Below are 25,921 nucleotides of genomic sequence, written 5' to 3'. Positions count from 1 at the left end.
GACACCAGTGACACCTTCATTCATTCATTTTTTTCTTTCCTATCGGCCTTAGACGTTCTTGGGTACTTGTAGTTGGCAGTCACGAAGGACATGTCGTTTGATTACTCGGAGTAGCTGTTAGGTTCATGTTTCAGACTTCTCCGTTTTTCAGTTCAGTGCGCCGGGCGCCTCTCTCTTCTACATCCCTCCCTTCTGTTCTAAGAGCGTTAGCTCTTACTCATCACGTTTCGAGATTTCGTGGGGTTTGCTACCACCCTGAGATCACAGCGCCATCTGTGGCAGCAACTAGAAAACAGCACATCTCGCATTGAGACTTGTAACACCATCTAGAAACATTGTAGAAACAACCACCTGCAACGCGCCATTGCTGACGTCATGGTCCACTATGGTGGATAGAGGTGGAACTATGTGAGTATGACACAGCTAACGCCCGTTACTTCAACGTCTTCCAGATGGTGGTACTGGCCATTCCAGCATCTAAAGGCATGATTTTGTTACGATGTTATGATTCCTTGCCTTTTCTGTTTCGTGCGCGGGTAGAGATCGTACTTCATCTCGTCCGCTTTGTTTTTCCGAAGATCGGGCCGCCCATTTTTCGACGCAAGTACACGGGAGTGTGAACGGCGAGGAATGCGCCTGGGATGCGCCAACGGGAGGTCCGCGAAAAGCGGTCTGTCTTGCACCATCGTCGCTTCGGATGCAGCCGTCGACCGTTTCTCGCACTTCTGTTTCTGATCTTCGCTTTCTTCTTTATTGATTTTTTTTATTTGTCTCTTTCTCCGCTCCTTCCTTCCTCTCTGCCTCTCCACTTGCCCGTGTTTCTGACACGTTGTTGGAAGACCGGCGGATTATTGGGCTTCCCCGCAGAGCCGACGTGCTGAGCGGGAAAGCCAAGATGCGCCGGCGTAAACCGAGACCGGTTTCTGGTCCCGGTAGAAGCGGGGCTCCTGAAGAAAGCTTCTCCGGGAGGTGGAGAGGTCGCGGGGGATGCTCCTCTCTTCTCTTCGCCACCTTTAATCTTTATTTTGCCGTTTATATAGTTGTCCGATCTTTACTGATGCTCGCCTTGTTCTTGTCTTTCTCTGGCGTCGCTCCCTCGGTCTGGCCAGATACGAAGAAGTGGGAAGGAAGAAGGAGGGAGGCGGCCGAGCGCCGCCCGTGTTCGTTTATCGACGTCCGGCTCGCGCGGAGCAGCCATTGATTCCCGCTGCGAATCGGTTCCCCGATTGTACGGGCACGCCCGCTGCAGCTGGCACGCGTCGCTTCGGGCCCTCCTGCCTGCGCGTTTGTCCCTTCCCCCCTCCGGTTGCTCTTGGGCTCCCGTTTATCTGTTGTTGTTTTTTCTTCCACACTTTCTAGCTATCGCTTAACGTTTTGTTTGCCGGACGCGTTTCTGCCCTCTGGGGGCTCCCGACCCTGTGAGGCCTCGATTTCTCGTTCTCTTTCAGTGCCGCGGGAACCTTGTCGGTTCTGCGAGCCTTGTCCAGCCTCGAGTGTTTCAGCTTGCGGTTAGGTGCGTTTTGTTTGTGCTAGGACGACGCGAGCAGTTAAGCCTGCACACTTTACTTTGCGGTTTGAGCTTTTTACACGTCGTAACCTCATACCGTTTCGTTCGTTTAATCCGTCTTCAGCATTTCCCCATGTTTTGCTTTGTTTCTAGTGTACTTTTTTTGGAAATAGAAGAAAAAAGTTTTATGTAATTTTAAAGGTTGTAGGGTTAGGCTATACTCTGTTCATTGGCAGATGATGAACTCGTTTCTCACGTCGCGGCGAGCCAGGCCCGCCCTGGAGAACACCGTTGTCACCACTCCTCGCATTCTCCATTGGCACGCAAGACAACACGCGCTCCTGTCCGCGCACGCCACACCTTTTGCCAATATGGCGGCTGCTGCTCTATCTCTCGGTCTAGCCAACGCTACCCCTGACAGGTAACGGTACCCTGACCGGGCAGGTGAAAATAGACACTTTTAGTATACCGTGTACCGTGTTACCTCTACCGGAGTAACGGGAGCCCGCCCACCGCCGCTGAACATGCGCTGATTGGCCCCGATGCTGCAGGCGCGCGCGCAGCTGCCGTGTACCTGGCGCCATCTGGTGCCGTCAAGGCGATTTGCGCATGCGCATTGGCTGCGCCCGGGCTCCCGGTACTCTGGTAACGGTAACACGATACACGGTATACTAAAGATTTCTAATCAAAGGGTGGATAGCTTAATGGGGCGCTGTGCCACGGTAGATGAACAACGAGAATCCCTGCGCTCGCGGGCTAGAAACTAGACACTCCCATTGCTCTCCGCCGTTTCAAAATTGCGGACCAGCGACTCGCGTTGTTTTCTCTTTCAAGGCCTCTCTCTCTCTCCCTCCGCGCATGGCGAGGACCCGGCAGCGCTTACTTACGGCTGGTTTCACTTTCCGCTCGTTTTTCTCTCCCCTGACCCCCTTCATCTCGCGCCATAGCCCGCAGCGGCACTTTGCTGACCGCGCCGTCGCCAGATTTGAACGCCGTCCAGCTCCGCGGTGTCTGCTGCTGCTGCCCCCTCGGTGCTCTTCGCACAAAGCACGCCGGGCTGAGGTTGTTTGGGCTCCTCCTCGCCTTAAGGCGCCTGTTTTCTCGCCGGTCCAATTAAGGCGCTCACCCCCTTAAATTTGTGATGGCCCGATTTCAGGCCGGTCCCCCGTAATTGCGACCCACATTTCGGCGCGACGCTGCCCGTGGCCTTGGGGAAGTGTGTGCGCGCGCGTTCCCTGTCGCGTGAGAGAGGGCTTGGAAGGTCGGAGCTGCGCGAGGCGCGATGCGAGAACGCGTGTTTCACTTATTCCCCCGCACGCGCCCGAGACTGGCTCTCTAATTGTTCGACGCTTTCTCCGGACAACAGGGTTCTCTTCCATTGTTTCGCGCTCTTAAGCGCGCCACAGATCGCTCTTCCTGGCGCCGTTCCGTGAACGAAGGAGCCGACGAAATTCTCTACTGCATATGAGGATAGTATGTATGTGCTGAGGTCTCCTATCGGCATGATGGATCTGGTTCTTTCTGGGCGCTTGCCCCTAGAGCAGATAGCTTATGATCTGTAGTGGACTCTGGCTAACAGAATGTATTCCATAGGATGCCATATGTGGTCTGGAGCGGTAAAAAGCCAGGGAGGGAGATGAAATTAGGAAGTGTGCTGAGATGCGGTGGCCACGCCTGGTGCAGGTCAGCCGGTATTGTGCGCGTGCGAGCTTTTTTTTTTAACGTCTTTATTTCTGCATTTAGTAGGCCGATGCCTTGCGGCAGAACTAAGGTGCTTCATGGAGGTTGGGGTGGGGGAGTGGTTAAGGGTGGGGGTGAGGGTGAAGGTCGGAATGCGGGTGGGGGACCGGTGTCCGCTTCTTCCTCGAGGTAGTGTCATCCCGAGGTCGGCTCCGCGAAGTAATGGCCTGGCCCTTCATCTTCCTTGAAGTAGAATAGTTCGCCAGAGCCGGAGTGCGTCTGATGGCCCGATGTGCTGAAAAGGTCGTTCTAGGGACAGCCGTGAATCGTTGAGCTCTCGTCAACTCTCGCGTATCGTCGTTTCGACAGCTTCCCTCGCTTGCGTGTCACATAACGTCCGAAGACTTGCGTACAAGTGCATCCGCCCACTTTTACCTGGGACGAACGTTCCGAGTCACAGTCGAATACCGATTCCTTACAACTGCAGCTCGCTGCACGTTCCATTTGCCGGGCAAAATTTTTGCCTCCTCTTCTAGAGAGAAAAAGACTTAACAACCTTACCCCTCATAGTAACAAAACAAAGACTCACTTAATCTCCCCGCTCTCCCTTCTCTCTCTCGTGAACAACTTTCTCCGTTCGGGGCGACGTGCGCTGTTATCGCAACAAGAGAATCCGGACGTCGCCCGTGCAGCTCTGGTGGCGGTGGGCGATTCCCAGTCTAGTGGGGCGACGTCTTTCGTGTGAATGCCTCTTGCTCTCTCTGTCGCTCGCTTGGGCTGCGTTTCGGTCTTTCTTTTTTTATTTTCTTCCTTCTCTCTTTCCGCCTAGCGTCGCTTTTCTCCGTTTCGCTCCCTCTATGTCGGCGCTTCCCACGTGGGGCACCGCTCGCACCACGAACGGCTCGCACAGACACCGTGCCACCGCCCTTCTGTGCCCCGTCTCGGCCGGGCGGCGGTCGTTAATTCGGCGTCGGCTGCGATCAATGGCCCCCGCGAAGTCGATCGGCCGAGACAAGCGGTTTTCGTTTGCGGGCTCGCGGCACGATTCGCCCCGCCGCACTCGCCGTCGCCTGACCGCCTGGGCGAGTGTCCTCCTCGTGCCATGCGGTGGCGCCGATCCACGCGTAGCGAAGACAAAAAATAAAAGGAGAGAGAGGCTGTGGGCAACAAGTCCGAAACAACCAACAAAGTGCTCCCGTACCATAGCAACAGCTTGCTTGGAGGCTGCGCCAGGCTTTGTCGCTCTGTCGAGCCTGCTTTTTTTTTTTTTTTTTTGCCCGCACATTTAGGGTGAAGGTTTTGGTGGCCCGATTAGCGCGGTGTTTCTGTGCCATATCTGGCGGGGTTGGCTAATGTTTCTTTCCTTCTTCTTCTTCTTCTTCTTAGTGGCTTCAGGGCCGCCTTGTCGTTACGATACGTGTATTTGCGCTGCGTCGTTCGTAAACTGGGAGTTCAACGTGTGAGGCGTACGGGTCCCCTAAGGTTGACTCAGAAACCAAACAGTAGAATACAAGCGACGTAGTTCGTTCTCTGGTAACCGGGGCGACTTTCGGCGGGCTGATAGTAAATGAGCAGCAGCGAAGTGCACGACGCTGTGAGGCACGCGGGGGATAACTGCGAGACGGGCTAAAGGCGCGGGGCGGTCTCCTCTCCCGATCCCATCGGCGGCTGCGCTCGGTTCACGCCGGCCCGGGTCGACCGACGATGATGCATGGCTGCTCGCTCCGCGCAGCGCGCATTCCCTCTCTCTCTCCCCGGGGCCCGAAACCAGTCGGGCCGGCGTGCAATAATGGCTTTAACGCGGTCGCGATTTCGGGCAGCGAGCACGGGGGGAGGAACGAGCGCGTGCCCTTTGGACCCCGACGACGGAATAGCTTCCCTGCCATGCACCCCTCCGCTTTCGAAACCGGGCTTGCTAGGAACAGGGGGGAAAGGGGGGGGGGGGGGGGGGGGATGTCGAGCACTCGTATAAAGAAAAATGGCCGCGGCATGCACGGGCACACACGTGTGCCCGGTGCAGTAACGAAAATAAAGAAATGTTAGGGGTAGAAAAATGGGGGCGTCTAATCCAATAACAGGGCTGCCGCGTGTGTGTATGTAGCGTCGTCCGTCGCGCGAGCGGCGACGCCGCTGCACGAGTGCCACGTTCCGACCGGCGGCGGCGCTAATTTCATTACAATGCCTTCTCGCAGCGTCCTCGCTCCGGCGCTCGCTGGCCCTGGCAGCCTTCGGTGGTGTCCCTGCTTTCGTTTTTTCTTTCATTGCTTTCTTTTTTTGTGTGTGTGTGTATATACCGGGATCCCTGGCGTGCATGGGAAAAGCAGGGCCCGCCGGCGGACCCGGGTCAGCCTAAAGCGCGCCGAGCAGCGGCAGCGAACCGCGCTTTATTACATCGCTGCCTGCCTGCCCCTGGCCGCCTGGCGCAGCGCGAGCCCATCCATCGTTTTCGTGTCCCCCGCACGGCAGAGTAAACAGAACGCGAAGGAGAGAAAAAGGAAAGATGAAAACGAGAAAACCTGATGACCGCGCAAGCGCGTACGCTGGACTCGGCGCCCGGCGTTGGCGCGCGACTCGGGCGGACGGGAAACAATCAGAACGGATGGAGCCGGTGGAAGACGTGGCTGAAACTGAGATGAGAAAGAGGAGGAGGGCGGAGAAGAAATCCGGGCAGAGAGAGAGAGGCGGAGAGCGCAGTGAGCCTGTGACATCGAGGCCGCGGCGCGGGGATTTGGCAGGAAAGCTTGCCGGGCGGAGCGTGCAGTCTTCGCTTAATGCGTCTGCCGTCGTGGATGAATTGCGCGGATTACGATCGGCAAAACGCTTAGCCGCGTCCCGTGCGCTCTTAATGTTACTGTGGACATGGGAACTCGTCTGTGAATCCTTTGTTCTTCAAGCGGCCTCACCTTAGCGGCTTTTTATGTACTGATCGAGTCGCTCGCCTGAAATGTAGACTCAGGTTAAACGTTCGTCTACTTTTTTCTCTTAATCAAGGGGTGACAGTTGTCACCTTACCTCTTGGTGCTAATTCTAACGTTTTCTCTCTCTCTCTCTCTCTCTCTCTCTCCTAACTGTCTAACTTCCTTCTCTCCTGGACTGCAGTGTTTGTTCCCTTACCCCCATCCTCGCCCACTGGTCGATAGGCCGTCTGATAAATTCCTCCAGTCCCTGTCATATTTTGATTTCCGCTTCCTCTGCGTTGCTGTAAGCTAGTCGATAGTATACTAACGGCGCGGGCTGTCTCGTGTTGCTTTAGTGCGCGTTATGCAGCACCGCTGAATGTCGACCGCGATGCCACGGGTTCAATGGAATGTCTGCGTCGGCGCGAGCACATCGCAAAAACGGCGCGGTGGGTGTGCGCGCCTCGCAGTCAGTCTGAGCTGTTAAGATCTCCGGCCTTGGCCGTGATTGCCAAGTGGTGGTGGTGAAAACTTTTTAATAAACAACAGGAGAGTTTGCAGACCAAAAATGGCCCTTTACATAGGTGGAGTCCTTAGTCCGGGACCCCGCTGGACGAGGCCGCTACTCGCGCCCGTTGGACTAGAGCCCTTTGAGACTCCAGCCCCGAGCAGTTGAGCAGGGCTGCCTCCCATGCCTCTCGGGAAGGGGAAGGATTGGGGGGAAGGGAAGGATTCTTTTGACAGGCCCAAACCATGTGGAAGGTATCGGAAACTTCCCCACAGTGAGGGCAGCGCCCATCAATTTTGGGGTCGAAATGTTTCACTATTGCAGGACACAACAGAGTGTTGGTCTGCAAGCGCCTCAGAGTTCGCTCATCAGCTTTACTCAGGCCCTTAGCAGGGACCGGGAAAAGACGATGGCGTTCGCAATAGTCGTCCAGAATTTCTCTGAACCGCAGAAGCGGTTGCACAATCTCCGAGCCGGAAGAGCCTGGGTGAGGTGCCCGGTAGGTAAGCGCTCGGGCAGCCGCGTCCGCAGCCTCATTACCTCTAACGCCCTGATGGCCTGGAGTCCAAACTATGCGTTTGGGCGAAGGGTCCGATTCCCTCACTGCGCGCTTTAATATACTCCAGGCTAAAGGTGAAATCTCCCCAGCCAGGTAGTGTTGACAGGCTCGACGCGAATCTGTCACGATTACCTTCGAATTCAAGTCCGAGGCGGCAAGCGCAATGGCTACTTCCTCAGCCTGTGCTGAATTTCGAGCTCGAAAGGAGAGCCCGTTAACGCATTGATCCTGGTGAACTACTGCGGCCGTGTAGAATCCATTGGGCGACGGCCCTGCCACGTCAACGTAGTATACACCCTGTTTGGATCCGTGTTGGTGTTCGAGGGCCCGAGCGCGCGCCTCTCGTCTGCCTTCGTGTGTATGTGTGTCCATGTTGCGCGGGAGTGGAGGGACCCAGAGCTTGTGACGCCATAGCTCCGGAATCCGACACGTCTCCTCTGGAGTGCACTCGTGTTGGATGTGCAAGCGGTCTAGCAGGCGGCGCCCGGATGCCGTCTGCGAGAGTCGCGTATATTGGTTCACGAGGTGGGCCTCTCGTAACTCCTGGTAGGAGATTGCCAAGAAGGCGCGTGTGAGGCAGACCTGCGTCATTGCAAGGTCTTAAAAAATCATTGCGTTCAGCGCGAGAAATTATATGAAGCTTCCGCAATCAGCGAAAGAGGCACATATTGTGTTAGTGCTCCCTCTGTCAGTTTGCTGGCTAAAGAGAGCCTTCTTAGATAGCTCTTTTGACTGCTGCGTTTGCGGTTCTTTGTTTTCTGTTTGTTTATGTATGCAGCCTTTATAAAGCCTTGTCGTTAGTAGCGCTGTTGTTGTCCTCTTTCTGTCGTCCTGCGCTAGCTGTTTTCAGTCAGTGCACGCTCACTTTCAAAACTTCCGACATCTGTCGAGTGAAGGTGCGATCAGCCTTGTCATTCTGGTTTGCCGTCGCCGCGCCCACGATTCGAACGTCTTTACCGCGTCGGTGCCTGTTGAGAATGACGTGTAAGTACAGTTGAAACTCGTTATAACGAAGAGGCCCGGCGTTTACTTTGTTATAGGCCGTGTTGACCGCCATTCCTTCGTTATATCCATTATTTCGCTATAAGCCGTTTCGTTATAGCGAGTGGTACCTAATCCAACGGAGTACTTCGAAAGGACCGGCGTTCCTCCCGACTTTACTCTTGCTGCTACGCAGGCAGCGTACAAGTAAGCGCTGTCCGGCGCGGCGTGCTTATTATTGCACGCGCTTAGCGACAGCGATCGACAGCGCTCGTTTTTGCTGCGCGAGGCCGCACGCGAGGAGCTGCAGCCACGGTCCGTGTGTTGTCCCTCGCGGTGCGGCGGAGTTCGAGCTGCTGCTCCTGCCTTCCTTCGTTTTGGGCGTTCGGCGGAGCGTGCTAATTGTGTTGGAGGAGGCGCTCCCCGCTGCTTGCTCTGCTTTTGTTTCCTGCCGCTGGGCTACGCCGCTCCCCGCCGGCCGCGCCGAAAATTAATACCGGCCGATCGTGGCCGCGACAGCGTTGTGTATGGCCCCGTGGCTCCTGCCCGGCAACGATGCCGTCGGCTTCTCCTCAGTACGCTCGCCGGACCCTATTTTCTTCGTTTCTTTTCTTTTTTTTTCCGTTTCTGTTTTTTCTTCCGTTGTTCTTCCCTGAGATCTCCCTCTGTTTTTCTTTCCTCCGGGGAGTCACGGTTCACGAAGCTGACCTCGCGGCGCTCTCAGCGGGGCGTGCGCGCTTAGCTGTTGTTTCGCGCTGTTCGGCGTTCTTCGCTGTATCTTGTTTCACCTTTTTGTCGCTTTTCGTTTGAGCTGCAATGCGTTTCTCACGTCGTCGGGGCTTCTTGAAAGCATGCTCCTGGTGTGTGCGGTTACAACTACACTTGGCAATTTTTATGAGTTTCAAAGCCTTTTTTTTTTTTCGTTCGCGAAATTCGGATTCTTTGGCGCGGATAATTCGACTCACTTAAAAGAGACCGAAGTTGGAAGTTCGGGTGCTTTTTGCCAGAAAGAAAGGGACAAAGTGGAACCTCCTCTGGAGGTTTGTTTGTTTGTTTGTTTGCTCTGTGTTCAAGGTACCCCGCTTGAAATCCTGCTCGGTGGGTGCATTTTCTTTTCTGGCGGAGCACAGTCTTCTCCTTATTTTAAATCACCGAAGTGTTTACAGCGATTGCCGCTGCCCTCTCCGATGAAAAACAACTAAAAACACACAAAAAGTTATTGCGCGTGCAAACAAGAGGTATGTGAAGCAACTGCTGGGGGGGGGGGGGGGGGGGGGGGGGGGGGGGGGGTTGGCACAGCAGCGGTGGCCTAGTCGTTTGTGCATCCACCTCGCATACAGGAGGTGCCGGGTTCGATCCCCACGGCCGACGGGCACCCACCTGTGACGCAGTGGGTACGATTTTTCCCCTGGTCTGCTGCTCTGCTTAAAGGGGGCGATACGCTAGGAAAATCGGTATTTGACCCCACCTTGTGTACACTAAAAACTGCTTCTGCCGTGGCACTGTGTGTCTAAGCCTGCCCTTTCGCCATAGGGAAATTCACCATCATCATCATCATCACAGGCTGGGGAGCTAACACGCTCTGGAAGACAAAGGGCTCGCGGCCTAACGACCTTTTTTTTTTCCTTGAATGGTCCAGCCGGAGATCCGGGATTCCTCTCCGTTCCCGTTGGTTTAGCGACGTTTGCTCAGTAGCGCGGTGGGCACGCTCTATCCTCACAGTTCCCGCTACGTCCATGTGCCTTCGCGAAGCATTTCCCGACTCCCCACACCGCTGCATTGAAGGCGTCCCGCGGAACAAAAAGCGCAAACGTGCAGCAGCTGTGGCGGTCGAGTTAATCGCTCCCCGACCCTCGCTCTGCTCCAAACGACCGGCGCCTGCGTGTCTTCCCCCCTTCGCTGCGCGAGGCGACGTCCAGTCTGCGACCAGACCTCCCGGCAAATGGCGCGCCTGCAGTGCTCGGCCACCATACACCGTATACGTATACCGGCGAGTTCTCGGGCGGGCGCGCCTGAGGCCCAGGCGTTGTGTGGGCCTTCTGTGTACGGGCTGGCGCGCTCGTCTCGTCTAGGCGCGCAAATGGGCTGGCCGGAAGTGGCTGACCGGCGCCTCGTTTCCATCGATCCGCGGGAACGCGTGCACACGCCCCGTGGTTCTCTGGAGCGCTCTTCTTCCGCGTTGCAGCAGTTGCCTGGCTCGCGGCCTATTCTCCGTTATTGGCACGGCACCACCTCTGCTCGACCGTGGGATGGCTTCGCTGGTCTCACGGTTTTGGTGGTGGCGGGCCACGGTTGTGGAGGAGGTCGATCGTCAGAGTTAACCGGGTTAGCTTCTTGTCAGATATGGTCCTGTGTACTACGGATCGCGCGTTTGAACGTCAAGTCGCGTAGCTGATGTAATGAACGGTTCGAATTAACTTGCATACTGCTCAATTCGAGAGGACGTCCTTCGTCGCGTGCCACTTCGAACTTCGTGTCCCGCCCTCTCCTGTCTTTAAAGCGGTAGTGTTAAGGAGCTCGGGTCGCATAAAATCGGTGTCGCCGTCTTCGGCGTCGTTGACCGTCAGCCGAAAATCGCCAGGAAAGCAAACAGTGGGGAAGGTGAGCAACCTAGGACGCGTAACCTTCTTGCGTCATCACAACCTGCCCACCGGACTGTGAGCAAATCGCGCACCGTGGCAGATGGCAGTCGCATTAATGATTGCCGAGCAACCTGGCTCTCACAAGTCTCACCGGTGGCAGCGCCTGCCAACGCAGGGAAGTGGCGCATCGCTTAACCGCTGCACCACTGCGCCAGGAGGGGTATTATAGGACTCCCACGGATCTGAGAATGTAAAGTAGAAAATTGCCAGTTCTGCGTATGTGTGCATTAACTCATTAAGCTATCGCGTCATACCCTTAAGGCGGAGCCTAATTGGTGCCCCCTCCAGTTTTCTTTTTGCATTTGCAATGTTGGATGAACACCGGCAAAAGCTTGAAGCGAGGGATTGATTTCGCCCGTAAGGAATAGAGTTACTTAGCACTTCTCTAGGGCTTGCTGTGTATTAAAATTTTTCGGCACGCCTCCCCGTCGGTATGCGAAATCGCGTTGAGCCATTTCGTCCGTGTCCTCGCACAAGTGCTGCCTGTCTTCACGGTGGTCGCGACAGCGGCGTATCTCGTTTCGTCGAATGGGCTGGGAGGGTCGTTGTACTTGGGTCGAGCGAGGAATCGTCTAATTTTCTCTCCAAGACCGCCGTTTATAGCGTCCCAGTCCCTGTGCAATGCCTGGTCCGGTAGAGTGGTCACCTCGTTGTTTTCGCCGCGCGGTGCGCCGCCGCGGCATCTTTGTAGCCGCTGCCGCCGCGACCTTCCGCGTAAGGGCGACCCCCTTTTGAGGTAGTGCCGGCATCAAAGCGCCCTTTAAGTGCGGGGTCCTTGTGCCGCGCCTTGATGCGGGACTTGAGGGCAGGCTTCTTTGTGCCGGCGGTCATTGTGTGTGCGCGCGCCCCCGCGGCGATGAAACAACGGCGCCTCATCAAGCGCGGCTCTTAGAGAAGGGGCATTGGGGGCGAAACGCGCGCTCACATAAGGTATCACGTGGCTTCTGAAGGAACGCCTGCAGGCGCTGGAAGAAGACGGTGACTCCTGATCCTCTGTTCGCGGGGCTGAGCCGTCGCGACCGCGACTCATTAGCGGATTGTGTGTTTGCGCTTGGTTCTGAAGTGATTTGAGGGTCATCAGTTTATAGGCTTGAGCTGGCTGCAAAAAAAAGTACGCGTAGGTTGTTTGCTGCAAAGCGGGCGCATAAAAATTCAAGCGCGTGTCGCGCTTTAGTTCCTCTATCCTGCCCTCTCGTTGTATATAAAAAAGATTAGTGTGCCTCTAGCGTCACAGAAAGCGTCACTGTCTCCGCTCCTCGAGCAACTGTGTCCCTCGTTATCCGTACGAATTGTGTTCCAGGCGTTGTCTCCAGTTGTATTGAACGCCGCAGAATCAAAGCGCGATCGTGGCGCACAGGTTGAAGGGTCGATGCTGACATAGAAAGGCTTAGCTTGCGCGCCAGCCAGGCGCTAGTTTGCGTGGCCTATCGGGAAGCCGCAACAGAAGCAAAAGCTTGAGGTTACTGAGGTAGACAACGGGTCCAAACTGTAGGTCTTGTCAGCAAACAAGTGTCGCAAAGGGTGTCGAGAGTCACGAGGGGACAACACGAAGGGACAACGCCAAGGATGCCTTTGGTGTCTCACAGAGAAGCTAGCGAGCCAGTGACGCAAGTTGCAGATCAAATGTAGAGAAGGCGAGTGCTGGTGGCAGGGCCATCTGCGGGAGGCCTCCGGCCCTTGCGTCCCGTGACGGTGCCGGGTCACCGGGAGGCCGTTAGCAGCACCTGCGTCGCCCGAGGACATTAGCGCGCTTTGATGACTCTCGGCCGTGCAGCGTCGCCGTGGCGCTGAGATCGCTCCCCCCTTTTTGGCTGCTCTGCCGCGTTTGGGGGACCGGGTTTCCTTTGGATCTGATGGCCGATGCCTTGTCGCGATTATTTTCTTGGTTTGAACGTACATGGGTGCGCGTTGCTGTTTGTGCATGTGTATTGCCCCGGCCATTGTACGCGCATCAGGGCGCGTTGGCGTAGGAATCTCAACCAAGGGGCCGCCGGAAGACTTTTACGAATTCAGTTTTATGGTTCTGTCGCTCCAGCGCGGCTACTTTGTGTGTGTGTGTGTGTGTGTGTGTGTGTGTGTGTGTGTGTGTGTGTGTGTGTGTGTGTGTGTGTGTGTGTGTGTGTGTGTGTGTGTGCGTGTGTGCGTGTGTGTGTGCGTGAGAGAGAGGGAGAGGGGGAGGGAGATCTGAGAGCACTTTTGTCATCGTCGGCCGGCACGCAACGGTTTGATTTGTTGACCTCTTGACCGAAGTCAGCCATTCCGCTACGGCCCGTCCCTCGCAAGCTCGTTCGAGCCGAACCAGCAGCGGCTTATAAACCGGCCCCGGCCCAAATTGCGCCTGCATGTTGGCCCGTATGCGCAAAAATATATATATATAATAATAATAAATGGGGCGGGGGGGGGGGGGGGGGAACATCGCTGCGTGCCGCCGCTCGTCGTATTTCTTTCCATTGTGCACGGGCATCTTCCGGTCACCGCCGTCAGCGCGGCCCGCGTTGCAATTTCCCGGTGGCCTGCGCGCGCGCTCCGGAAATGTGTTTCCACGGGGCGACCGCCTGGAGCAGCCGGCGCTGATTGATCCGAGAGCGCGAGGAAGGAGGCCAACGCGGCCTCCGTTATTTGCCTTTTCTCGAGGAGGGGCACATCAGGCCTCGCGGTCGTACCCGCACGGCCTTTCTCTACCGGTGGGATTTGGCGCCTGTTCGCTGTATTCGGCTGTGGGCCCTCGGATGTTGCGACTGGGATTCGCGCGGTGGATACAATTCAGCGCATTGGAACACCTCGCGAACTTTGTGCTTCATCGGTCAGTCAGGTGCAGCACGAACAGCTTTCCCTTCGCGCCGGCCGTGTCAAAGATGGAACGTCTCTATACCGCCTCTTTGGAAGAGGATGCGTAGCGAGCTCAGGCTTAAACGCTGTGCTTAAACTCGGTGGGACATAACACTCGGGACGTATTACGGTTACGGTGGGACATCGTGACATATGAGACATCGGAGGCCAGCTGTTGCAGATCTGGACGGAATTTGGAGAATTGCAACCGATCGAATGCTGTCCCTCAGTTAAATGTCAGTAGCGTTCATTTAACAGACCAAGAAACGACCTTCGTCATTCTCGAGAACATTCCTCTAAGAAAATGTGCCTCAAATATTGAAGGAAAAAAAACCTGAATGAATAAAAAAAAATGCACGAGAAAGTAAGTTCAGTACTCTAAATAAATTTTTTTTTAAACACTTCAGTTAGCTTGAAAAATTGCAACAAATCTTGCACGTTCAAGCGCTAAAGTCACCCACGGCAGCTTCGCTCTACTAAAGCATTACAGTGTGTGGTAATCGTCCTGTTTTTTTTTTTTTTCTTGTGTGTAGTCTCATTTGTATTGAGGACTCTTTGCCAAGCTCTTAGCCACGGAGTGCGTATATGTCGTGATTTCGTCGCCTGACCCCCCTCCCTCTCCCCCGTTCTCCTCTTGCAGCAAGTGCAGATCAACGACGACTTCTGCGGCATGGACGTGAACACGCCTCTGGACGGCGGCAAGCCGGTGAACGCGACGCCCGTGCTGACCTACTCCAACGTGCTGCTCACCTCGGTGGCGGCCGTCTCCACGCACGACTACACGGTCGCCTTCCTCGGCACCTCCACGGGGCACCTCAAGAAGGTACGATGCCTCTCTCTCTCTCTGCTGCATAGCTTGCTAGCGCAATGATCAGGCTCAGCTGGCTTTCTTATGAATGATTGAATCGCTGCCCTCTGTCGTTCTCCGCACGTTCAGCAACGGAGGAGGCCGAGTTTCTTGCGACTGCGAAGGGGACGCGGCATTTCGGCACGAACGGGTTGTGTACGCCGCGCTGAGGCGGAGGAGGAGAAAGCACAAGCAGCGCTCTCGTCTAGCGAGCGATACTAGGGCGGTGTGCCGTTCCCCCTGTGTTGTCGCAGCCTCGAAAGTGACTTCTCGTGCCGCGGCGCTGTCAGCTGCTCAGTCGCACGCATCGGCGAACAGTGAGGACGGCTGGGCGTCCTAGCGTGAGTCGCTCGAGGAGAGCGCGCAAGGCGACAGACGGTGCAGCTGAGACGAGGAGCCGCCTCCGCCGTTATGCCCCTTCCGAAGTTGGTCGACGAGCTCGGTGTAGGCTTCTGCGTAGCCCGGCGTTCGTTCGATCGCGGGAAGGAAGGCGCGCGCGCTCGCGTTCTTCACCGCGTGTCGATATTTCTTGGATCGAGGTCCCCTCGTTCGCGGGGGCGTGCTAGGAAGCGCGGTCACGCGTTGAGCGACCCTCTCTCCCGGCGTCGACCGCGGTGGGGCCCGCCAACGGAGGAGCCAGCTGTACAGCGCGGTGCTGAGTTTTGCGCGAAGCTGAGCAGCGCACCCAAGTGCGAAACCGGCTCTCGCTTGGCTTGGTCGCCGGCATTCCGACGGGGAAAGATCTCGGGCATTGAAGTGGCCGCTGTGCCGCCTCGCGCCTTTTCGTGGCGTCGGCGTCTCTGACACCTCCGCGGTTGGCACGAATCGCTCCAGTTTTTTGTTAGTCATTCCTTGAGAAGACTAATACATGGGTTGATTAGAGGGTTGAAGTTGGTTACCGAGGAGGGCCCCTCTGGAAGGCAAGGTTCTCCCCGAATGCTCGCTAAATCTTTTGTTCGGAGGCGCTGTCCTCTGTGTAGCGCATTTATCCCGGTATAATTCCCCCCTGAAATACGCTGCGCAGGTTTTTACCGCGTGAGACATTCGGCGCGCAGTCGCGGAGCAGAAGGGCGCCCCTGCGAAGTTTCACCTCTACTCCCGTTAGCGAGCGACGACAGTGAGATGAGATTGCGTTTTAACCAGGCGGAGTTAGAGGGAATTGTGTCAGGAGCGTCGAGATTGGCAGAGAGAATTTGCTGATCTGTGGGAAATTTCATCCTTCCTAGGCGTCAGCACGTTATCGAAGATTCCTGTTCCCCCGTCGCTCGTGCTTTTTTTTTCTCTCTTGGTCCTTCGGGGCGCTGACTTTCCACCCATCTCAATATCCATTTAGCTTCTCCATCAACGATTCGTGTTCGTCTTCTGGGCTGCGCTGCTGCTCCTGGTCTCCAGCTCTTCCTGAATAGCGAGGCTAGCGAGGGGCGTCATTTCTCTCTCCCCTCCAGCCTCCTTTCCCCGCGTGATGGCGCCTTGCCTCTTTTCTTTTCCTTCCTCCCTCGTCTGGCCGGTAGATGTCAGAGCTAGGCGAAAAAAAGAAAAAACGGCTCAGTGGTCGGTGGCCATCGCGTTCGCCGGCGCCGCGGCGGTTACCCGGACGAGTGAAGATCGGGGCGGCGCGGTCAGCGTACACCGCATTACGTTCCTGGCCTCGCCTGGTCCGACCCGCGACGGTCCTCGGTCGCCTTCCTGCGCGCGTGTGCGTGCGTTCGTCCAACGCTGCTGCCGGCGCTTTCGCGCGCGCTAACGTCGTTTCTGGGTCGGCGGACCCCCCAAACCAAACGCAATTTGGCCGGTCGCCCGAGGCTCGTTTCCTCCCCTTGCCCGCGCGCAGAGTTATTGACGCCCGCGACGACCTGCAGCCCTGCTCTCAGCTTCGGGAGAGGGCGGGGCACTTTCGGGGTAGGGGTTTTGGCCCCCGGCTGGCCACAGCGGCGAACGCGCTCCGAGACCCGAGCCGGTCACTCGGAACACGGGGAGGAGCGCAAGCCCAGCGGAAAGCGGAAGTAAGCGGTTGTCAACCTTGGTTGCCCGAGGGCAGTTGTCACTTCCGCCCCGGGGCCACGTCGACCCCCTTCCTTCCCACGTCCCGCGTGGGCGTCCGCGGGGACCGTCGTTGGTGATTGGCCGCTTGCCGACCGGGCGGAACTGCGCGCGCGGACACTCGACGACAAGCTCTGAAATATGGCGCCGGCTCGAAGGAAGGAAAATGGATGCGGAGTGGCCGGGTCAGCCATTCTGTAGGAGGGTTTCTTGGTCCAAAGAGCATCGCGGGCCGCGCGAGATTTATGGAGCGCCACTCATTCGTTTTGAAAGGGGTCGAGGGCTCTGAAGAAATGGGGGGAAGGGAGTAGGATGCACCTAACTGCAAGCGGTTTAGCGTTGCCCGCGACGATAGCGGCATTTGGAACAGAATGGTGAGCCAATCTCCAGGCTTGCTGCTGGATAACCTAGGCCGGGTTGCGAGTTGGGTTCCTTGTAGCAACGGCGAGTGTTCGGTCGCAGTGGGGAGGGGGGTTACCAGCGGACTAAAAATTGCCCAGTTTGCCGCGTTATAAGTGTGGTAGTCCGCCCGCATGCCGTTTACTGTGCGTCTAAAGCCTCCGCCCAACAGAAGTTCATAGAGCAGCGGAACGAGAGAGCGACGGCGAAGTGAAATTTGAAGACGCAAACATGGGAAAGCAATCATTGTAAAAGCGAAATGGGATTCCATTACTGCTAACGCAGATTTTTCGCATTACAGCGTGTCATCGCCCGTCAGCTCCTTTTTTTTTCTCCGTTTTGCCCTCTACAACCGTTGTCTCTCGTGCGGGTCACTTCCGGTTGTTCATAATGTGACCACTTTTCAGCCGGCAGCACGTGTTCGTGCATTACCCTTCGCCGGACGCGAGGTTAAAAAAAAAGTGTGCGCAATTTCCTTTGCGGTCGCCGCCGCTCTATTACTGCACTTTAAAACCGTTTTCCCGTACTGTTGAATGATGCAGCGCTGAGCGGGAGTCGGCAGTTGTGTAAAAATTCCAGACGTTTGTGTTTACTCTCTCGCCGATAACGTTCTTAAAAAATAAAAAAAAAGCTGCCAGAAAAGTCGCTATTAACTGTGTCTCCACCAGCAGCATAAGCGCGAGATTGAGCCGATGAAGGAAATAGGCTGTCGGGAAGAAAGAAAAAAATAAACATGGGAGGGAAAACGGGAGACGTGATCGATGCGAGCCGAGGAGATGTGGCCGGGGGAGCTTAGGGACAGACGCGGAGGGGGCTCAGCAGACGAGAAAGATTTTTCTTTTCTTTTTCGACAGTGTCAACAAGGCGGTAGATTGGGGAGCCGCCACAAAAGGGAGTCGGGAAAAAAGGGAAATCGAGTGGTGCGGCAAAAGAAGCGAAGCTTTTTCGAGTGTCGCGGCAAAGGCAGCAGCACCTTCGCGCCTCCCCTTCTCTCCGTGTCGCTTTGTTTTTCCTTCTTCTTCAACATTGCCAGTAAACAGGGTGGTGGGGGAGGGGGGTGTCAGGGAGAAAGCGGCGTTAAGGAAATCGAGGCGACGGGAGAAAAACCGCAGCACGTCTTTTCTCTCCTTCGTTGGTTTCTTCCCCCTTTTTCCCCCTAGCGCGGCGTCGTTGTCGCACCGTTGGGCCTCTTCACTCGTCGTATACTCCCTGCGTTTCGTTCGTGCGTGCGAATGCACGCACGCAAAGGGTAGGGGGGGGGGGGGGGGCTGCATTCGCGTCAGCGACTCGCGTTGCCGCGGCGCTCTCGACAAATCCGAGCACGTTTCGCTTTCGAGAGCAGATTCGTCCTCGACACACTCACACCCGAGTTCCCCCTTTTTCCCCATTACTTCTTTTTTTGTTGTTGTTGTTGTTGCCGGTCGCCTCCTTTCTTTCGTTTTTCTTTCTCTGCCTACCACTTCCTCTGGCGCCGGTGGTTGCGAGCCGTTACGTTTCTGCTCTTTCCGAATTACTCGCCATGCTTGGTCGATTCCGCACCCCGCCCTTCCATCCTTTCTTTCTTTCTTTCTTTCTTTCTTTCTTTCTTTCTTTCTTTCTTTCTTTCTTTCTTTCTTTCTTCGTGTCCTTGCGTTTGGTTCGTTTGCGTGCTTTCCGGCTGGAGTCTCTGCGTTGCCTGTACCCTTTATCAGCCCCCCGGGTTCTTAGCCGACCAGTTTGTTCCCAATGGGCCGCCGTCACACCGGAACTGCCGGAACCGTTTTACAAGTTGCCGCGCTGCCAAGGCTCTGCGACGCAGTTGCTTTTCGGTGGGGCACCGCTTTTTAACTTTCCAACGCGTTCGGAGGCTCGTTTGATCGCTTTTCTTAGCGATAAGGGGCAATTGTTCGGGATCGCTTGCGCTGGCGCGTGTGATTGCGTAGACGTGCGCAGAGCTGGTTGGTCCCCTGTTGTCTTGAAGGCTTCGCCGGTTTATTGTTATTTTTGATGTTGCTATTACCGCTATCATCATCATCATCATAATCAACATCATCATCATTATTGTTATTCTGATTCTTTTTTTTTACCTTGATTTGCGTGCGCTTGGAGGAAAAATTGCAGCTCCCTTCCTTTCCTTCTCTCCCTATGCATATTTTCGAAATATGTGGGGTTCAAGATGCATGCAGTCTTTTCTTCACTGTGCTCCAGTTGTGTCTCGAGCTTAAGAAGCAGCCCGTTCGCGTTTGTCAATTCCTCTGCGTGTAACTTTCTCGGGGTTCAACGGCTTTTCCTCCTCCGTTAACTTTGTGGAGATGCAGCCGGAGAAATCTTTAGCTGGCGTGCGTGATGGCCGCATTTTCCTTGCTCCTGCACCTTATGATGTAGCAAACTTGCAAAAATCTCGAACCTAAGCACAGGCAGACCAAAACCAGTGTTTTATGTTGAGCTTCCTTCAAGTTCCCTTGATCGTAAAAAGCAGGAGCGCAGAAAGAGCGACCGTCCCTCTCGCCAGCTAAAGATTTGGCCGGCTTTACATAGGTAACACTTCCTCGGTTAACAAGCTCCAAAGCATTTCCTGCGCAAGAAACGGCAGTGTAGCGATCGTGAAAGGAGAGATCGTTTAGTTTGCCGGAATTTTCTTTAAGTCTGCCTGGGAGAGAAAGATTGGAACGGTGCTTGAATAAGCACTTCCGTCGGCTATCACGAGACCCCCCTCCATCCCTCGCAAAGAGAGAAAGAAAAAGCTGCCTTCGTAGGGTAGGAAGGAACACTGAGGCTTCACCGTCGCCGTCCATGTCGTGCGTTGGGGTAGCTCAGCAGCATTAGCAATGCAGCGGAACTTGATTGCTCTTTCTTCGGCGGCTACTCGCATCGGAGTTGCAGACTCGAAACGAACTTCTTGCCCCGGTTTCGGCTCGGGCTTGGAGCAGAAAAGGAGCTCCCACCAGAGCCTTTTGGAAGTGTAGGGAGGAAGGGGGCGGTCGTGAATAGGCCTTGTCGGGATAATCAAAAGGGAATCAGCTTCCGTCCCAAGGAGAAGGCGGGAGCGCGCGCCATTTGAGGGACAGCGGTGGCTGGTACAGAATAAAGAACAGGGGGGAAAAAAGCGAGGGCGCGGACGAAAGGAACTTGGCGCACGCAGATGGTTCTGACTTCATTACCCAAACGACTTTTCGCATTCAAGCCCAGTGCGCGCGCGCGAGCTCCACTTTGGCAGGCCCGGGATCCGACCCGCCGCCGGACGCGAACGGTGGCTGTACTCAAAAAAGGGGAGACCGGAGGGAAAGAGGGGAAAATAAAAAGAAAAGGGAAAAGATGCCTCAAAACTTGGCGGCTGCTAGCAGTTGGGGGAAGAAAAAAAAAAGAGCTGGTCAATGACTCGAAAGGCTGAGATGATTTGCATACTCAACTCATTAGGCCGGAACTCGCGGCAGCTAGCGCCGCGAACATTTGCTGCAGAGAGAGAGAGTCATGCATGCTCGGATTCGGAATGGTGACCGGTCCTGCAAGGCGAATTAAAAATGAAGAGCGAAAGCCGGCGCGGAAGTTTCAGAGTCGCGCGCGGCATTAGTCTCGGCGTTTTATTCCTCTCCGCCCATCGCGATTCCTGTCGCCGGCGATTTCGCGTCTTCTTTATTTTTTTAGGGCGGCCCTTAGCGGGCTATTTGCGCCGACCTGGACGATCGCGATAAGGGAGAGAGTGCCGGCACGTGCGTAGGAATTTCCCGAGTGCCGGCTCTAATTTCAGGCTGACCTCGACGCTTTCACTACTATATATTATAATAAAAAAAAAGAAATCTAATATCGCAATTATAAGTGGACTTGCTGGCCCCCAACTACGTTGACCACTTTACGTCATTTGCTGCAGTCCACAGCGCGGGTATGCTGCACTGCAGATTCTGTAGTCTGAAGTAGTGGGATTCTGATGTAGTTTGAAGTTGTGTAACACTAGAGGTCACACAACAGAGATATATTCGTATTCGGAGCATTTAATTCAGGTTTGTTGCAAGCAAATACTGTAACGACTATGATTCATTGCGTTAGCGGTACCCACGTGTCCAAGTTTCTACGCTTGTAATGACGAAGTTTATGTTAATAAGATATATTGTAAAAAAAAAAAAAAAAACAAATGTGTCCGCGGCATGAGAATATAGGCCGACCCGCCTTCAAGTCGTGTCCCGCTTCTTAGTTTCTTATGTTGGCCGAAACGTCCGCTGTCGTGCGCAGGAAAACACGGTGCCACTCCTTTGCAAGGCTTGAAGAGCGGACGTCTGTGGTTAGAAGACAGCGCGTTTGTCGCAGTCCCCTATGAAAATGGTCTGTAGCCAGTGTGTAGACTTCTTATAGGCTCGGTTGCCTTCCTCTCGATATTTCTTTTTCGTAGTCTATGGACTGTCTGTAGAGGAAAGTCTGCTGAAAGTAGGATTGAACAGCGCAGACAGCACGGCACAGAAAAGAAGCGACAAGGCAGAGTACTCGTCCTGTGTGCGCTGTTCAGTCCTGCCATGCACCAACTAGCTCAACTCTCCGTACTTCCACTAAAAGTGTATGGCCATAAATGCATAGACTGTCTATAGCATTTGTATTGCCTATAGACTGTTCTGTAGGGTTTGTCTATAGAGAGTTTATAGACTTTTCTAAGGGATGCACTGAACTGGACAAAACACGGCCCTGCGTCCCGTCTGTACTTTTGACGCGTTGAGTCTTGAGCGCTGTTTCCTCGCCGCCTATGATTCAGCAGTCGAAGGCCAACCCTCCCCTGCGGCCGCGGTGCGGTCAAGTGGACCGTGAGCAGCTTTTTTCCACGGTGACCACGACGACGCCGTTCGACTGTGACGAGCGGCGGTGAGCCGGCGGCCGCGTCGTGTTTGCGCTCGGCGCTGCGCGAGTGCCTGGGGCGGGGCTCGTGTACCGCTACCGCGCCGTGCTCCTGAGCAGCCGTCCGTGTCCCCGTGTGTGTCTGCCCACGCGTTTCGACCTGTATTGGCGCGCACGCCGCGCTTGACGTCTCCGCGGCCTGCAGCGCGCTCCCTGACTTGGTCTCAGTGCTGTTGTGCGACAGTATGAGGCCCGACGTGGCGCGAAGTGAAATCGGGAATCGCTCCGGCCGCGCCTGGTACATTACCACGGCAGCCAAGTGCGAAAATATGAGTGTACTTAGATTTTAATGAACGTGAGGAACTCGTAGGGCCGAAATCGATCCGGAGCTCTCCAGTGTGGCGTGCCTCAGAGGGCCCCCAGTGTTGCCTTGGACACGAAAATCAGTCTATCAATCAATCAATCAATCAATCATTCAGTCGATCTTAGCAGTTCTGAAGACTTGGCCGAAGTGACCGTGGTAGGAACTACCGAAAGACCTTCAGTGACCGGCGAAGCGTGCACAACTGAGCGCCGTTTCGCGTCACGGTCCGTGGTTTTGCGTTTTTGCGCTATTTCTGCAAGGCAGTTTTAATTGACCGGGCGTCCCTCCCGTGGGCGGTTTTATGGGTCACTTTTGCAGGGGGCGGTCCCATTTAAACCGCGTATTTTCTTTTTGTTTTTCGAAGGTAAGTTGAGGTTCAGCATGGTTTTTCTTACGTAATATTTTTCGCTTGAACGTGTCCCCCCATCCATCTACGCTTCAGGCTCCTCCCCGGTACCGCACCCGATATCCAATCGAAGCTAAAGCGCATGCGCTGCTACGCCTTCGAGCCCTCTTAGTCGGTGCCTTGTACGGTGCAAGCCTGTGATGTAGTCGCCGTGTAGGCTCAGCTTACCTCCATGCACTCGCAGGTGAACTTTGTGGCAGTGAGCTATGGCCTTCGCATGCCTTTATGCGAGAAATTAGCAGCATTTGCTGAATGTTGGCAATATGTCGTAACGCAATGAACGTTCTATAGCACTTAAAAAGTGCTTAATGTATGTTGGCTACTAGGCCACAAAAATATAATTTGGTCCTTACGTTCATGCTTGCGCGCGTACAGCGTTGCAGACCGGCTTCGTGCTTGAGCCACGCCCGGTAACCAAAGGCAGAAAAATGTGGGGCCACCGTAAGGGACGGCAGTTTTGATGGATGGCCCTCTCCTGTCGATTTTCTTTCCTCGGCTCGCGTATTATTCCTGATGATTTTTATTTGCCTATTCGGCATACACCCGTCGGCTTCCACCGTAATTCTGACGCGTGGGAGGATGTAAATTGCCGCGGAACAGAAGTTGGCCCTGCGGCAGCAAACGCGCGGCTTCTTTTGCTACCGCCTTGGTGCTGGAAGCAGTTGTTGCGGACGAAGTGTGTACACTCTGCACGGATCCTCCTCCTTCTTCACGAAGTGCATGCTTCTCCTGCCTGGGGGGTGATGACCCGGCTGGGTGGCGGCGGTAGCGCGAGGGTGGGCGGCTGCAGGCGCAGGTGCTTTCTCGCGCACAGGTGAAATACGTTCGCCCCCTCGTTCACGATACACGACCTATCTGGTTCATTGAACGAGCGTACGCGTCTTCTTCTTACTGCCTCGTCTTGGTTCTGTAGTTGCTTTTTCCCTGACTGGGTAGCTGAAGGCTCCAATAGACTGTCAGCATCCCATTGTCTATTCCCGTCGGTGCGGGCGGTGCGCATGCGAAGAACGCTTGACGCAGCGGGGCCCACCGCGTTGGACGTCCTGGGTCTCTCTCTCTCTTTCCGGCGGATTCGGCGGTGTACGGCACCTCGGCGAGGCCTGGGGTAGAAGAGCATATCGCCCGCGACGTCAGAGAAAGCGGGAGCGATCGGTCAATCAAGTTTCCAGCGGGAAGATGCGGAGCCCGCCAGCGGCGGCGATGGCATCGCGCTCCGCAGCAGTGTTTCCCCCGTACACTCTCGTTCCGCCGTGAGCCCCGCGTCTGCTGCTCGTCCAGAGCTCCTCTTCTCTCTCTCTCTATCTATCTCTCGCTCTGTCTCTCTTTCTCATCTCGAAAGGAGACGGAAGGGGACGGGCGAGAAACCCCCCGGTCGGTTTTACGACGCCTTTCCGGCGGCTCCGCTGCTTCGTCCTTCCCTGACTCGTCTGGCGAGCACTCACTCACTCACGCGCTTGGGTCTCTGGCGTGCGCCGCGGTGCTTCCCGCATGTGTGTGTCCGGTCCCGGCGGCTCTGTTTCTGCCCAGTGTAGCGGCCCGCCTTTAGAGAACGTTCGTCTCCTTTTCTCTATCCTCCGGAAGACGAGGGAAGGCTCGGAGCGCCGGGAGAAGGTGGATAACTGGCGCGCCGATAAATAACGCCGCGGGAGCTTATCGCGGCCCGTTCTACCCGCCACCCCACCCCGCCCGCTTGCCGCCCTGTGTCTTTTCTCCTTGTTCGGTTCCTCCGACTGTCTCTGGTTTCTTGTCTGGCGACTATGTTGCTGCTGCTGCCTGCGATGAGCTATTGCCGTGCGTACGCGGGCCGGAGCTGCTAAGGGACGCTTTCGCCGGAACGGTAGCGACTGTTCGCATTCGCCCCCTACTCTTTTCGCTCTGACCGGAAGCACGACATGGCAGGGTGGTTCCTCTGTTGCGAAATTGCCATCTCTGTGTCTTAGCTTCTTTGTTATTGTCTTTTTTCCCCTTGAAAAGGAAACCACTCTTGATCGCATTCGCGGCCCCAGTGCTTCCGATAGCTGTGCAGTCGGCGCTTCGTGTGCAGTGCATGTCTTCTAACTGGCGGCCATCCGCATCGTTAAGGAAAAGGAACGTCAATTTTTACTCGCGTGATGGTCACGAGCCGTTAGCTTCAATAGCCCCCCCACCCGCCCTCCAAACCTATCTTTTAAAGACACCTGGTCACGTGTTGTCGAAACGATTGCTTGTCAGGAAATTGAAAGTGCAGTAACTCTGACGTCTCGGTGGACGCCTCAACAGCGCCGTGAGGAAAGGGAAGAAGGTGGGAGTGAAAGAGAAAGAGTTGCCGTGGTTAAGGGCTTCGGAATAAGCTCGACCACCTGGGGGCCTTTAGCGTGCACTGACAGCGCGCATAGCACACGGGCGGCTTTCGCGTTTCGCTTGCCTGAGTACCCGGGGTCGAACCCGTCGACGGCGGCCGCGTTTTGATTTATAACAATTCGTATTTTTCCTAAGAAAAACCGCATTTCTTCATGCAGCACATTCCCATGGTACTCCTCTTGACTCGATCACGCGTCTTATCTTCGTGTCCCTTTTCATGCGGGCAGTAGTGGCCCCCGCTCAAGCTTAGGCTGTGCGTTCAAACAAATGGCTCTACCCTCTAAAGGGTAGAGCCATTTCCAGAAACTCTTCCAGAATGCCGCCCCCGTGCGGGCGTCGGTGCGCAATAACAACTGAGCTGTGCTCAATATGTCTTTCTCCTATGGTGCATAACCGCACTGCAAAAAGCAGGGATGCGGTTTAATGTAGTCTGCCCTGCCGTGGTTCTACCGAAGTGGAGCATTCACAAAGGTAATTTCTGTCCTCACGGTACTTGTCCCCGTAATCGTTTTGACAAGCGAATAGAAAAATCGATTTGCTTTGATATTTTTTGTGTGTTTCTCTTTTCGCGGCAGCGCAGTGCGCGTACTCTTGAACCAGACACGCCCATCGTGCTGCGTTCTCGTTTGAACCTCGGGAGGGAGGGTAGGGGGGTTCGAGACGAGCGTGCTGTCTTTCTCTTGCACGCTCCGAGGTTTTTTGCCGTTTGCGGGCGGTGCCTTCGCACCTTTCTTTCTTTCTTTACTTTTCGTGTCTGCTTTTCCAAATTGCGTCGTGGTCGTTAGGACGTCGCGTTTGTCGTCTTCATCGCGCGGCACCGACGCGCTGGAGCGTCGTCGTTCGTGCGTGTTGGGGAGACCATCTCCGGTTCCGTGCCGAAACCGCTTTCCGCGGCTCGCGCCGGTGTCGAGAGCCCGCCCGCGCATCGCGTGAGAGCTGTCGCAGCGCGAATATATCGTGTCGCGAGAGGATTGCGGATAATTGCGCTCCGACCAGGGTGTGTGTGTGTGTGGCCCCTTCGGATTTGCGCGACGAACGCCCCGTCGGGCTAGTATTTGCCTTCGCGTGTTGCGGTTCATTTCGGTCGCGTGCGGTTAGACGCGACCGCTTTAGCGTGCGGCTCAG

The 25,921-nt window shown here is 55.5% G+C and overlaps 1 protein-coding gene across 6 annotated transcripts in view; it reads left to right on the top strand.

Annotated features, from left to right (window-relative positions):
- The window catches only part of PlexA (plexin A), a 329,472-nt gene that overhangs the window by 243,528 nt on the left and 60,023 nt on the right, over positions 1-25,921 (top strand). For all 6 annotated transcript variants that reach the window (XM_089570875.1, XM_089570874.1, XM_089570873.1 and 3 more), the window contains one exon: positions 14,244-14,426. In XM_089570875.1, the coding sequence (XP_089427001.1) occupies positions 14,244-14,426 (183 nt within the window). The remainder of the gene's footprint in view (positions 1-14,243; positions 14,427-25,921) is intronic.

Source organism: Amblyomma mixtum, chromosome 2 (assembly GCF_055824585.1).
Source record: "Amblyomma mixtum isolate Tamu chromosome 2, ASM5582458v1, whole genome shotgun sequence".
NCBI lineage: Eukaryota > Metazoa > Arthropoda > Arachnida > Ixodida > Ixodidae > Amblyomma > Amblyomma mixtum.
This window is presented reverse-complemented; position numbering and strand designations above follow the sequence as displayed.